Source organism: Panthera onca, chromosome D3, assembly GCF_046562875.1.
Source record: "Panthera onca isolate mPanOnc1 chromosome D3, mPanOnc1 haplotype 2, whole genome shotgun sequence".
Taxonomy (NCBI): Eukaryota; Metazoa; Chordata; class Mammalia; order Carnivora; family Felidae; genus Panthera; species Panthera onca.
Window position 1 is genome coordinate 80,264,137 of NC_138350.1, and position 11,676 is coordinate 80,275,812.

The window sequence follows — 11,676 nt, forward strand, 5'->3', positions numbered from 1 at the left end:
TTCGCACCCCTAAATGAAAACAGACTTCTTTTTGTATCAATAGCAGTATGGACATCAATATCTATGTACCAGGATGATGGTGACCTTAGTTTTCTGGTTTTTAATAACATATTGAATCACTGTATATTACTGTATCACGTGTATTTAAAATGAGAACTGTTTATTTGTTTTCCTCTAATCATTGTGTTCTCTTTCTCTGTTTTGTCTTTGGTTTTAGACTATCATCAATTTCAGGATGGATTCTCTGGTTGCAGCAAACACCAAATTTGGCTTTGATCTTTTCCAGGAGATAAGCAAAGATGATCACCATAAAAACTTCTTCTTCTGTCCTCTGAGCCTCTCGGCTGCCCTTGGCATGGTCCGCTTGGGAGCCAGAAGTGACAGCGCACAGCAGATAGACCAGGTGTGGATCAGTATCTCTAGGTCCACTCCCAGGGTCATACCCTAGTTCCTCCTTGGCAAGCCAAGCTGTTCCCGAGCCCGGGGCTTGAGGGGGGAGCCTGGTCTGCCCCGGAGCTTTCATTTACACCCCGCCTTGCTTTCTCTTCAAGGCCCAATTAAACCTCTGCCTCCGGTATGACACTTCTCCAGCCTCCACAGTCTGATAGCTGTTCTTATTCATCTTCTCTGTTTCTGTCTGTCTGCATGTCTGTCCCACTTTCTCTCCATAGTTATCCATACCGATACTGCTAGCAATATATATATTTTTAAATTTAGAGGAAGAGAGAGAGAGAGAGAGAGAGAGAGAGACACCACGAACCGGGAAGGGATAGAGAGAGAGGGAGAGACAGAATCCCAAGCATGCTCTGTGCCATCAGCGTAGAGCCCAATGTGGGGCTCGAACTCACAAATGATGAGATCATAACCGGAGATCAAGAGTGGGACGAGCCACCCAAGTGCCCCACTGCTAGCAATATTTTTTAATGTATGTATGCGTTTTCTTTCTTTCCATAAATAAATATTTAGTAAGCCCCAGTTACATATCTGGTGGCTAAAGATCACAGCATCCTTCTTGACTCCTCTCTTTCTCTCTCCCTTGTCGTCAAATTCCAACAGGCTTTCCTCTCTATACACAACCAGAACGTAGGCACTCCCCACTGTCTCCCTGAGGTCTGACCACCACCATCCCTTATGGATACAACTTCCTCATGGGCTTCCTTGTTTCTGCTGATGGTCTGTTCTCAACCCAGCTGCCAGAAGGATCCTTTGAAAACCTCAATCAGATCCTGTTTCTCATGTGCTCAAAACCCAGACTTCTGATTTCACTAATGATAGAAGCCGGAGTCCTTACAGTGGCCCATGAAGGTCTGGTACCTGAATCCAGACAACCAGGTGACTCCCTCTCTCATCCTGTCCCTCCCCACTCCTCCAGCCACACTGTCATTCAGAGTCCTTGGGTAAGCCGTGCCTACTCATGTCTTAGGGCTTTTGCTCCGTTCCCTTTGCCTGCTGGCTCTCCTCCCCCCACTCCCTCACCCCAGATATCTGATCTATAATTTGCTTTCTCCTTCAAGTCTTTGATCAGAGTTTACCTTCTCAACCAGGCTTACCTTGCTTGACTAGACCAGCAGTCTAATGCTGCAGATTGGCCCCCAACCCTGTAAAATTCCCTCTTACCTTAGCTACTTTCCCCCTACTTGGCACTTCTCATCTTCTAACATACTGCATACAATAATCATTACTATGTGTATTATTTTTCATATGCTTCCCCCTCTAGAATATCATCTCCCAGATGGTGAAGGTCTTTATCCTAGAACAGTACTTGGCTTATAGTAGCCATCCAATATAAATTTGTAGAGTGAATGAGTGAAAGTGACAAGAACAACTCCCCAGATAAACTATAGGCTCCTGAGGTGGGTCTTATAACTTCCCTGGATCTAGCATCCAACACAGAGGTTATATGGGAACCCAGGCCTATACGGAGGAGCTGAATTCTTGGATTAAGGTAGAATGTGTCTGAGCTCATCCTGCTTTATGCGTTTACTTTGATTTGGAATATTATGCCATCAGCAAAACTTAGCTTTAGAGTGTGGTTGGCACCCTCCACGTTCAGTTTCAGATGTTCTTTCTCCAGGCCCTTGGGTTTCACCCTGCTCAGCAAAAGTGTCCTGGGCAGGGCAAGGCATGCATTTGTCTCCTGCCTTTCTGCACTGCTCTGGGTAACTTGTCTTTTGCTGTCCTCGCTTGCTTGATTGGTTGGAAGGTCTAGATCAGTGCTAACAAAAATATAATTCAAATCCCATATATAATTTAAAAAGTTTTAATAGCCATACTAAGAAAGTAAAAAGAAATAGGTGCAACTAATTTTAATAATGTATTTGATTTTATTTAATCCGATGCATCCAAAATATCTTATCAACATGCAATCAATTAAAACTTTAAATGAGATCTTTTACTTTTTTTTTTTTCATGCTAAGTCTTCAAAAATCCAATGTGTATTTTACACTAACAGTCTGACTGGCTCAATAGCCACGTGTGGTCTCATGGATACCTCCAAATTCGTTTAGTTTGGTTACATTCATTCTTTTTTAAAAAAATTTTTAAATCTTTTAAAAGTTTATTTATTTATTTATTTTGAGAGAGAGATCAGGGGAGGGGCAGAGGGAGAAGCAGAGAGAGAGAATCCCAAGCAGGCTCCACACTGCCAGAGCAGAGCCCGATGTAGGGCTCAAACCCATGAACCTTGAGATCATGACCTGAGCTGAAATCAAGAGTTGGACACTTAACCAGCTGAATCACCCAGGCACCCCTCTTTTTTTTTTTTTTTTTGAAATTTTTGCTTATTTTGACAGACAGAGAGAGAGCACGATTGGTGGGGAGGGGGTGGGAGGGCAGAGAGAGACTCCCAAGAGGGCTCTGTGCTCTCAGCCCAGAGCCTGACATGGGGCTCAAACTCATGAACTGTGAGATCATGACCTGAGCCAAAATCGAGAGTTGGATGCTTAACTGACTGAGCCACCTGGGTGCCCCTGGTTACTTTCATTCTTAAATGCAGACCCAGGAGATAGCATGCAGTTTCCTTTCCTTCCATTCCACAGCCAAGTAAAACATCCACTATTCTTTAAACTATTGTTGTTTGACCACGTAATCATCGTCCCTGTGACACTGTAAAAATGTTGCTGAAGCTATTCAGACTTCCTGCTGTTCGTACTGTCTGAAAGACCCCGTAATCGCCATCATGCAGGTGCTACACTTCAATGAGTTTTCCCAGAGTGAAAGAAAGGAACCTGATCCCTGTCTGAAAAGGAAAAACCCAGAAGAACTCGCTGATGGCTCTCTGGAGGGGCAGAAGGAAACAAGGGGGTCTCTGACTCTGCAGGTGAGCCACCACAGACCCCTTCCCCTCTTCTTCTGAACCACTCATTCTGGCTGTGCTATATTTGGCAATGGTTTCTTATTCCCAAACATTACGTTGTGGCCATCATCGTCAGCAACAATAGCAATAACCCCGTATGACCTCCAGTTCCTTTCTGATTATGTATCTCAGATGTTGTTGGCTATCAGCCAGTTTTCTCAAGAGTAGGATCTGGTATCTTCTGCTCATGAGAAAGACGATTAGATCAGAACCCCATTACGCACCTAGTTGTACAGGCCACAGGTCCCCAGGACGGAGCATGGTTGAAGATGAAGGGCGGGAAGGGGCGTGGATCCGCTGTGGGAGTCTTACCCTCTTTCTCCACTTTTGCCTCTTGTGTTTCATGCTGAAATCTCCTGACACGCAAAGCTTTTACTGGTTGTCTCACAGCAGGAGTGGGAAAGATATTCTCCAGGTTATCCATGCTCATACCTTAGAAAGTTTAAGAAGAGGGTGGAGAGAAGATGGTCTTTTTCTTGTATCTTTTTGAATATAAAGAAAAGTAATGTGCACTGATCTCAAGTGTAGTGTGCACTGCTGAGTCCCCAGATATATTGTTCCTGGATGACCTTGATACCAAGTGGGAGCCACGATCATCTCTTGGGACCACTTCCTGGCCTCTCTTCCTCTCAGATTGCTCCCCCACATGGTAACAAAGTGAAATGACGACGTGCCTTAGTGGCATTTCATCCCCCTGATGAAACCACATTTTTTTCTTCTTTTGTTAGGCTGAGTCTTCCAATGACGAGAGTGGACTGCTCAGTTGCTACTTTGGGCAGCTTCTCGCCAAGTTAGACAGGATCAGAGTTGATTACACCCTAAGCATTGCCAACAGGCTTTACGGAGAGCAGGAATTCCCCATCTGTCCGGTGAGTTTGGTATGGCTGGTGATTAAAACTATCATATAGCATACTAATTAAAAAAATCAGTGAGTAGCTGGATTACTCATCTGCCATCTGGAACACAGTCCTCTCTGACAGGAGGATGTGCCGTGGACTGGTGGGCTGTCTGGGGCCCACCTCTTTCTCTCCCACACCTTCCATTGCCCTCCTCCCAGTTTTCAACTTGAGCAGTTTATGAGGCCGGTGCTGGTGGGCGGAAAGAGGGTCATGTAACTAATAGCTTTTGGAGCTTTTTGGTAATGGCCTTCCTTCTTGTGACTGTCTTTCCCCGTGAAGATGCCTAGTAGATACACTTGGTAGGTCCTCTTCCGGCCCCTCCCCAACCCCCACCAACACTTCTCTAAAATCACCTTTCATACCACGATCAGGACACCCCTCGATATAATTGTATGCACCTATCAGCAAAATGGTGTAGCAGAAGGAGACTGCATTTGGATCCAAAAAGGTGCTTGGCTTGTCTCCCTGGCTAAGCAGTGTGTATGTAGAGCAGCACGCCTCTGAGCCCTGGCTTCAATTTCCTCTGTCACCACTGGAAGGAGCCACAGACTTAGCAATAAACTTGAGGGGTGTGACCACAGGCAAATGTGTGATACAGTTGGCTAGGCTGGCCTCGTAAGGGGGCAGGCTGAGCACACTTTACCCAGAATAAGTATGTTTTCTTACAATGGAAATGAGATTTTATATACTGATTTTTCTTTTAAACTAGCTGTATTGAGGTATAAATTCACATATCATATAATCCACCTATTAAAAATGTACACACCAGTGGTTTTGGTATATTACCTTATAACTTTTAAAAAATTGTGGTAAAATATAACATAAAAATTGCTATTTTAACCATTCTTAAACAATATTTATTTTGAGAGAGAGAGAGAGCAAGAGGCAGAGAGAGAGAGAGAGAGAATCTCAAGCATGCTCTGCACTGTCAGCACAGAGCCCCATGCGGGGTTCAAATTCACCAACCATGAGATCATGACCTGAGCCAAAATCAAGAATCAGATGCTTAACCGACTGAGCCACTCAGGCGTTCCTTAACCAGTTTTAAGTATACAATCCGGTAACCTTGATTACATTTACAATGTTGTGTAAGCATCACCTGATTTCCAAAATGCTTTTATCATCCCAGAAACTCTAACTAGTAAGTAAGGTTTTAATTCTTAAAAATAGAGGAATGTTATATAGTTAAGTCTCTCAAGTTACTTGATATTCATGTTGCAACATCTCCACAAATGGGATGTCCAAGGTAAAGGGTATCTGGTAGGAAAGGCTTGTGCCCTTGTAACTGTGGACTGCTTCATGAACAAGCACTCTATATCCTAAATTGTCACCACAATGAGTGAAATGCCACTGGCTAATTAAGAGTGGGGATAGCTAGAGACGACACACATCCTGTTTAAATGACTGGGCACATCTCTCTCATTAGGCTTCTCCTGACTGCCTCACTCCTGTTAGCACAGTTATCTGATTTCATTGCACTATTTCCCTTTATTTCAATTTAACAGGAATACTTAGATGGCGTGATTCAATTTTACCACACAACCATTGAAAGTGTTGATTTCCGGAAAGACACCGAAAAGTCCAGACAACAGATTAACTTTTGGGTTGAATCTCAGTGCCAAGGTAAGAAAGACCAAACACATTATGGCTGGTATTCCTTTCCATTTAAAAGGAGAAAAGTCAGCCTGGTTTCTCAGATGGCTAGTCTGTCAAGGCCAGATGCTCACAAACATGGGCCATGTTCAAAGCCCGTTTTGCAGGTGCAAAGAGTCAAATGCTTAGATGCTATGTTACTTACTGATGCTTCTTTGCTCCATCATAAAAGGTAAAATCTTTTCAGGCAAGCACATGCCAGCAGGATGTTAACTGTTTCCATTTAAAAAAAAAGTTTAGTAGAAAGATTGTGAAGAGAATCTAGTTATTCAGAGGGAAATGGAAATGATAAAATCTCAATTTTTATCAACGCTTCACTAAGTACATAGGTGTTTTCTGGGTAAAGGGGGTTTAGAGCTAGTGATGAATAGTGAAACTATGGATTCAATGTAAAATGGAGTAAGTTTAAAAAAATTTTTTTTAAATGTTTATTTATTTTTGAGAGAGAGAGACAGAGTGAGAGCGAGGGAAGGGCAGAGAGAGAGGGAGACACACAATCAGAAGCAGGCTCCAGGCTCTGAGCTGTCAGCACAGAGCCCAAGGTGGGGCTGGAACTCACAAACCATGAGATCATGACCTGAGCTGAAGACTAACACTTAACTGACTGAGCCACCCAGGAGCCCCTGGAATAAGTTTTTAAAGTTTATTTATTTTGAAAGAGAGAGAGAGAGAGAGAGAGAGAGAGAGAGAGAATCCCAAGCAGACTTTGCACTGTCAGCACTAAGCCCAAACCCAACCAACTGTGAGATCATGGCTTGAGCCAAAATCAAGAGCCAGACGCTTAACTGACTGAGTCACCCAGGTGCCCCCAGAATAATTTTTTAATGTGAAAATCCCCTGTCCAGCCTTTTCTTGGGAGAAGCACCCAAACTCCAAAATTATTTCCCCTCACTTGGTCCACATGCCACAAAAATTCCCATTCCTTCAAGGTTCCACTCAGTTGCCAAGAGGAAAGTGTGTTCACTAAAAAAGGTCGTATTAAGGCATGACTATCTACTTTTTCCTGGTTAGCCAACTCTTCTGGAATATTGTAAGTGTAGGTGATGTCAACGTAATCTATTATTATGGGGTTTAAGTGGAAGTCTTGCAGTAAAAAGCTCTACTCATCTTTAAGGACTCAGCATGCATTCAAATAACTGATGGTTTGGTACTTGGAGGTGGAAAGGGATGGGCACTGAAAATGGATGATTGCTTGACAGCCTGGGATGTTCCAGTCTGCCTCAGGGCTGTGCTACTGTGGAAGGAGCCTAGAGCCAGAAGGCCCCAGGACTGATCTCAGCTGACCTTGCTGATTTTTGGCTGTGTAGCCTCACCTCTCGCTGGCTGTGGTTTATTCCTCTATAAGAAGGGATAACAATACCCACTTCTCGTGGCTGACGTGGGATGGAATGAAACAGCACACGCGAAAGCCCCTATCAAATAGGTTTTATGTCCTGGTCTAGCACATTTACAAGCATTTTTGTTTATATTTAAACATATACACTCTGCTGTGATGAGTGCTTAAGACAGGAAGTTTCCACAATAGTTCTGTTTCTCCAGGAGGTTATAATATAATCAGGTGGCAGGGTCTACTTTGAAAAGTAAATCATGGCATAGGATAGCTGATGGCAAGTTCCAACCACAATGATTCAGTAAATTGAAGCAGACTCAGTGCTTTAGAATGGGTCCCTCCTTGGGTTGAGTGACAGTTCCTTCCCTATAACTCCCACCCTCACCTCTGTCCCCTCTGGGACGATGAATGGTGTAGTTTTCTTGGGTTCGTTCTTGAATCAGACATGCTCTATCCTTGGGGATGTTAAGTGGCATTAAGAATAATCTGTCTATGTGAATCCCTCTGACATGATTCATATGCTGGATATTCTCTGGAACCTTTTTTTTTTTTTTTTTAAGGTAAAATCAAGGAACTCTTCAGCAAGGATACTATTAACAGCACAACTGTGCTGGTTCTGGTGAATGCTGTTTACTTCAAGGCCAAATGGGAAAAATATTTTGACTGTGAAAACACAGTGGATGCACCTTTCTCTCTAAATGAGGTATGATATTAGAACACACGGTTTTCTATATATTCTGCTCATAATTGCCACTAAGAAATTATGATTTCAGTATGTACTCTCAACTTGAAAACTTCAGGTCTGTGGGTTGCAGCATACAATATAATAAGAATATTTTGTTATTAGCAAAAATCAGTACCTGAAATTGTTGAACATCTTGGTGCCAAGATGAGCATTTTCCACTCACTGCGCTGAGCATTTTCCACTCACTACTTCATTTGTTTCCCAAAAACGACATTATGAAAGTGGGTGTTATTATTTTTCTCATTCTAGGAGAAATGGGGGAGGGGGAAGAATGCAAGGGTTAGGTTACTTAGCTAAATTCATGCATTAGCATTCACATCTGTGAGTATTTGTCTCAAAAACCCACGTTCCAAGGCACCAGACTGTAGAATGGAGTAAAGGGAAAGATCAGACTCCAGCCTGTCACCTGTTAGCAGGCACTGTACATCCTCATCTGTAGACTGATGACCCCGCACGTCCACAAGGTGTTTGGGATGGTGCCTTTCTGTCTGATGGAAGCCTATGGAACAAGTGTTGTTACTTAGCATTTAGATGGTTATCATTTAACCAAGGCTCCAACTGGGTGGGTCACGCAGGCCAGAAAGGGCAAGATGAGGCAAATAGACTGGGTGGTGCAGGCAGGGAAGGTAGAAAGCTGGTGGGGCTTGTTTCCACTGGCTGGACTGTAGGTAGATGCCTGGATAGACAGTTTACCAACAGGTGGGCTTGGCAGCTGAAAAGCCTATTAAAACCAAGGGGAAAAAAGTGTTGGTAAAGGAAGGGCTGACTGATCAGTGGGCAGAAGACTGTTTAGGTTGGATCACTGGTGTGGCTCAGAGCCTCTGGTGAAGACCCTTCTCATCGTAATGGAGCCCTGTTTTCAGGAGTGATGGGGCCGTGTGAGTCTGTGAGCTACTCTGGCAGTCCCGTGACTTGCCATCTTGTCCACTACAGAATGAAAAGAAGACCGTGAGGATGATGAATCAAAAGGGCCTATTTAGGATTGGCTTCATAGAGGAGCTGAGGGCACAGATCCTTGAAATAAGGTATACCAAGGGGGCGCTCAGCATGTTTGTCCTGCTGCCGGCTTTCTCTGAAGATAACTTAAAGGGCCTGGAAGAGGTAAGTCTTCACTTTCAAGTGTCTACGAAATATTTCATTGTAGATCTCTGGAGAGCGGCCCAAGTTACCATTTACTGTCCTGAGGAAGGATGGCACCTTGGCTCTCAGAGATATCAAAGAATATATAAGAATCTGAATTTGTGGAGATAGGTCTTCCTCTGGTGTTTAGAAAAGAACAAATACCAAAAAGGTTGGCTAAGACTTTCCTCTCCAATCTCACAGTCTTCTACAATTGTTCTCCGGACCTATGAATCCTTTTCTATGAATTACCTGACTTCTGGTCCGTTAATTCCTTTACATACGTTATCTTGTTCAGTCCTTGCAAGAGCCTAACGGCATTATTTCTGTTTTATAGAAGAGGGGGTTGAACTTCACAATGTCAAGGCTTGGCACGCAACTTGGTCAACTGAGCTTTGCTGGGCTTCGGCACCCAGACACCAGTCTGTCAGACACCAGAGGACAGAAAGCTTACTGTGGGGAAAGGTTAGGGAGGGAGCAAGGGCCTTCGACACCAGAGGACAAAGAACTCAAATTGTCTTGTGACTTCTAAAGAGGAAAGAGACTTGCTTGGGGGAATTTAAATGAAACAGGAGTATTTTGAGGCTTAGGAAAGAACCTCGAAGATTGCTACTGGCTGTTGAAATAGACTCAAGCCCTTGAAGTAATTGGGGCATCCTTTGCAGGCTTATAATCTGACCCTGAACATTATCTTCTCCCTCTTGTAGCTTGAAAGGAACATCACCCATGAAAAAATAATGGTCTGGAGCAGCTCGGAAAATATGTCAGAAAAACCAGTAGCCGTCTCCTTCCCACAGTTCACCCTAGAAGACAGCTATGATCTGAATTCTACTCTACAGGGCATGGGCATCACGGATATCTTCGAGGAAAGGAAGGCTGATCTTACTGGCATCTCTCCAAGTCCCAATTTGTACCTGTCAAAAGTTGTCCATAAAACCTTTCTGGAGGTGGATGAAAATGGCACCCAGGCAGTAGCCGCCAGTGGTGTTGCCAGCATGGAAAGGTCCATACCATCCTGGGTGACGTTTAATGCCAATCACCCTTTTCTCTTTTTCATCAGACACAACAAAACCCAAACCATTCTCTTCTATGGCAGGGTCTGCTCTCCTTGAAAGGAGCATGCTGTCTAGTGCCTGGGACCTGGAAGAAAATGGCAGTATAGTCTTCCCCTGGCGCAATGTGTGCATTTGTGTTCTTGCTAATATCCAAAGCTGATGGAATCCTATCACAGCTCCATGCTCCCTTCCTCCAGCCACTGGCTCGTGTGTGTCCTGATCCTTCTTTCACCCTGTAGCTGACTTTTAACTATGTGCATTAGTATCAAAGGCCCTTGCTCCCTCCCTAACCTTTCTCCATGCTAAGCTTTCAAGCATATAATTCACCCTCTGTCATGGGCAGGTCAACATAATGGGGATGGTACTGACTAAGTTCCCTACCTCGTTATGAAGGAATTCTGAAAGTCCAAATCATTAGACCACTTCTAGGAGATGACAAACTCAGAAACCACTTTAACATGCGTGGCAAGAAGAAACGTTTAAGTGGAATGTGTTTTGGAAGCTCAGCTCTATTTCTATGGCTATTAAAACCATGGCCGGTCGCTGGGCAAGATTCCCTGCCTCTTTCTCGCCCATCTTCTACTGCATGGAAGATGCCCTGTGAGGTGCTTCTCATCTGGCAGAAAGTGGGGCCTGGGGTGGATTTAAGTGGGAGCTCAAGACAGAAGCCTGCCCTGACCAGCACTCATTCTGTGCGGGAGGATGGTGTTTGTTTTGTGAATCTGACGTTGACCCAGGAGAACCGCAGTGCATTTAAAAATTAGTCCGGCTTTCCTTATTGAGTCTCCCAGGCCATTGTCATGAAGCACTGTCCTCTGTGTCTTCTTCACCCCCTTCCTCAGAGAATTCTCCTCTGTAGTTAACCCTAAATACTCAGCATGCAAGGTGGGGGAGGGGAGCACTGCCCTTACTGCTGACTGCTGGGCTCCCCGTCCCCCTATCTCTGTAGTCTGGCCACCTGGAAATAGAACTGTTTCCTCCTGGAGATCTCATGCCTGGTTACAACCTGAGAGCAGGCCTGGGTCTGGGAATGATGCATGTGGAAACCTTTGTCAGGAAGGCCCTTGGCTTCGTATCAGGCTCTAGTCTACTGAAAGCCTGATGCCTGAGTGTTCAAGGGTCCAGGACCCGGGACCTTAATCCCCTGATACGTCTGTGTGAATTCTTATTCTTGGCCTTAGCAGAATGCTCTGGAATGACCACTAACAACGCCTAACTCAAAGACCTGGACGGTCATTAGAGCTCCGTTTCCCTGCCCTGCCCTATGGCTCCCTCTTCCCAGTTGCCACTGTGTTGGATAAGTGTGGCTGTATCAGTTTTTGTAGGGGAAGGCAGGCTAACTTCGCCTGCTGTCATGCGGGCCCCCTCTCCCCACTTCTCATCTACATTAATGGTTTCTTTGTGCTGTGAACAACTAGCTCCATGTTCTCCATGCAGTCTTTTCATTGCCCAAGGTTGTCTGTGGTATGCAAATTCCTCACTGATTACGTGAGACAGTGTGTGGTGGCTCCTCCAAGTCC

The 11,676-nt window shown here is 44.5% G+C and overlaps 1 protein-coding gene across 2 annotated transcripts; it reads left to right on the top strand.

Moving 5' to 3' along the window:
- Positions 1-235: 235 nt before the first annotated feature.
- Positions 236-11,095, top strand: SERPINB12 (serpin family B member 12). 2 transcript variants are annotated; one of them, XM_060611910.2, is made up of 7 exons: positions 236-403; positions 3,185-3,319; positions 4,084-4,224; positions 5,760-5,877; positions 7,798-7,940; positions 8,916-9,083; positions 9,809-11,095. In XM_060611910.2, exons 1-7 carry the CDS (start codon positions 236-238, stop codon positions 10,211-10,213), a joined length of 1,278 nt encoding a protein of 425 aa, XP_060467893.2. In that variant the 3' UTR covers positions 10,214-11,095. The 2 variants fall into 2 exon arrangements, with proteins under 2 accessions (XP_060467893.2, XP_060467894.2); XM_060611911.2 differs by having other exon boundaries at positions 3,185-3,265; positions 4,090-4,224.
- Positions 11,096-11,676: the final 581 nt, after the last annotated feature.

What these genes read in the sequence shown, in the direction of transcription:
- SERPINB12 (XM_060611910.2), top strand. Translation starts at nt 236, where the DNA reads ATGGATTCTCTGGTTGCAGCAAACACCAAATTTGGCTTTGATCTTTTC. An exon ending in GCGCACAGCAGATAGACCAG is followed by an intron (nt 404 to 3,184) that starts GTGTGGATCAGT and finishes GCCATCATGCAG; the next exon opens with GTGCTACACTTCAATGAGTT. An exon ending in AGGAATTCCCCATCTGTCCG is followed by an intron (nt 4,225 to 5,759) that starts GTGAGTTTGGTA and finishes TCAATTTAACAG; the next exon opens with GAATACTTAGATGGCGTGAT.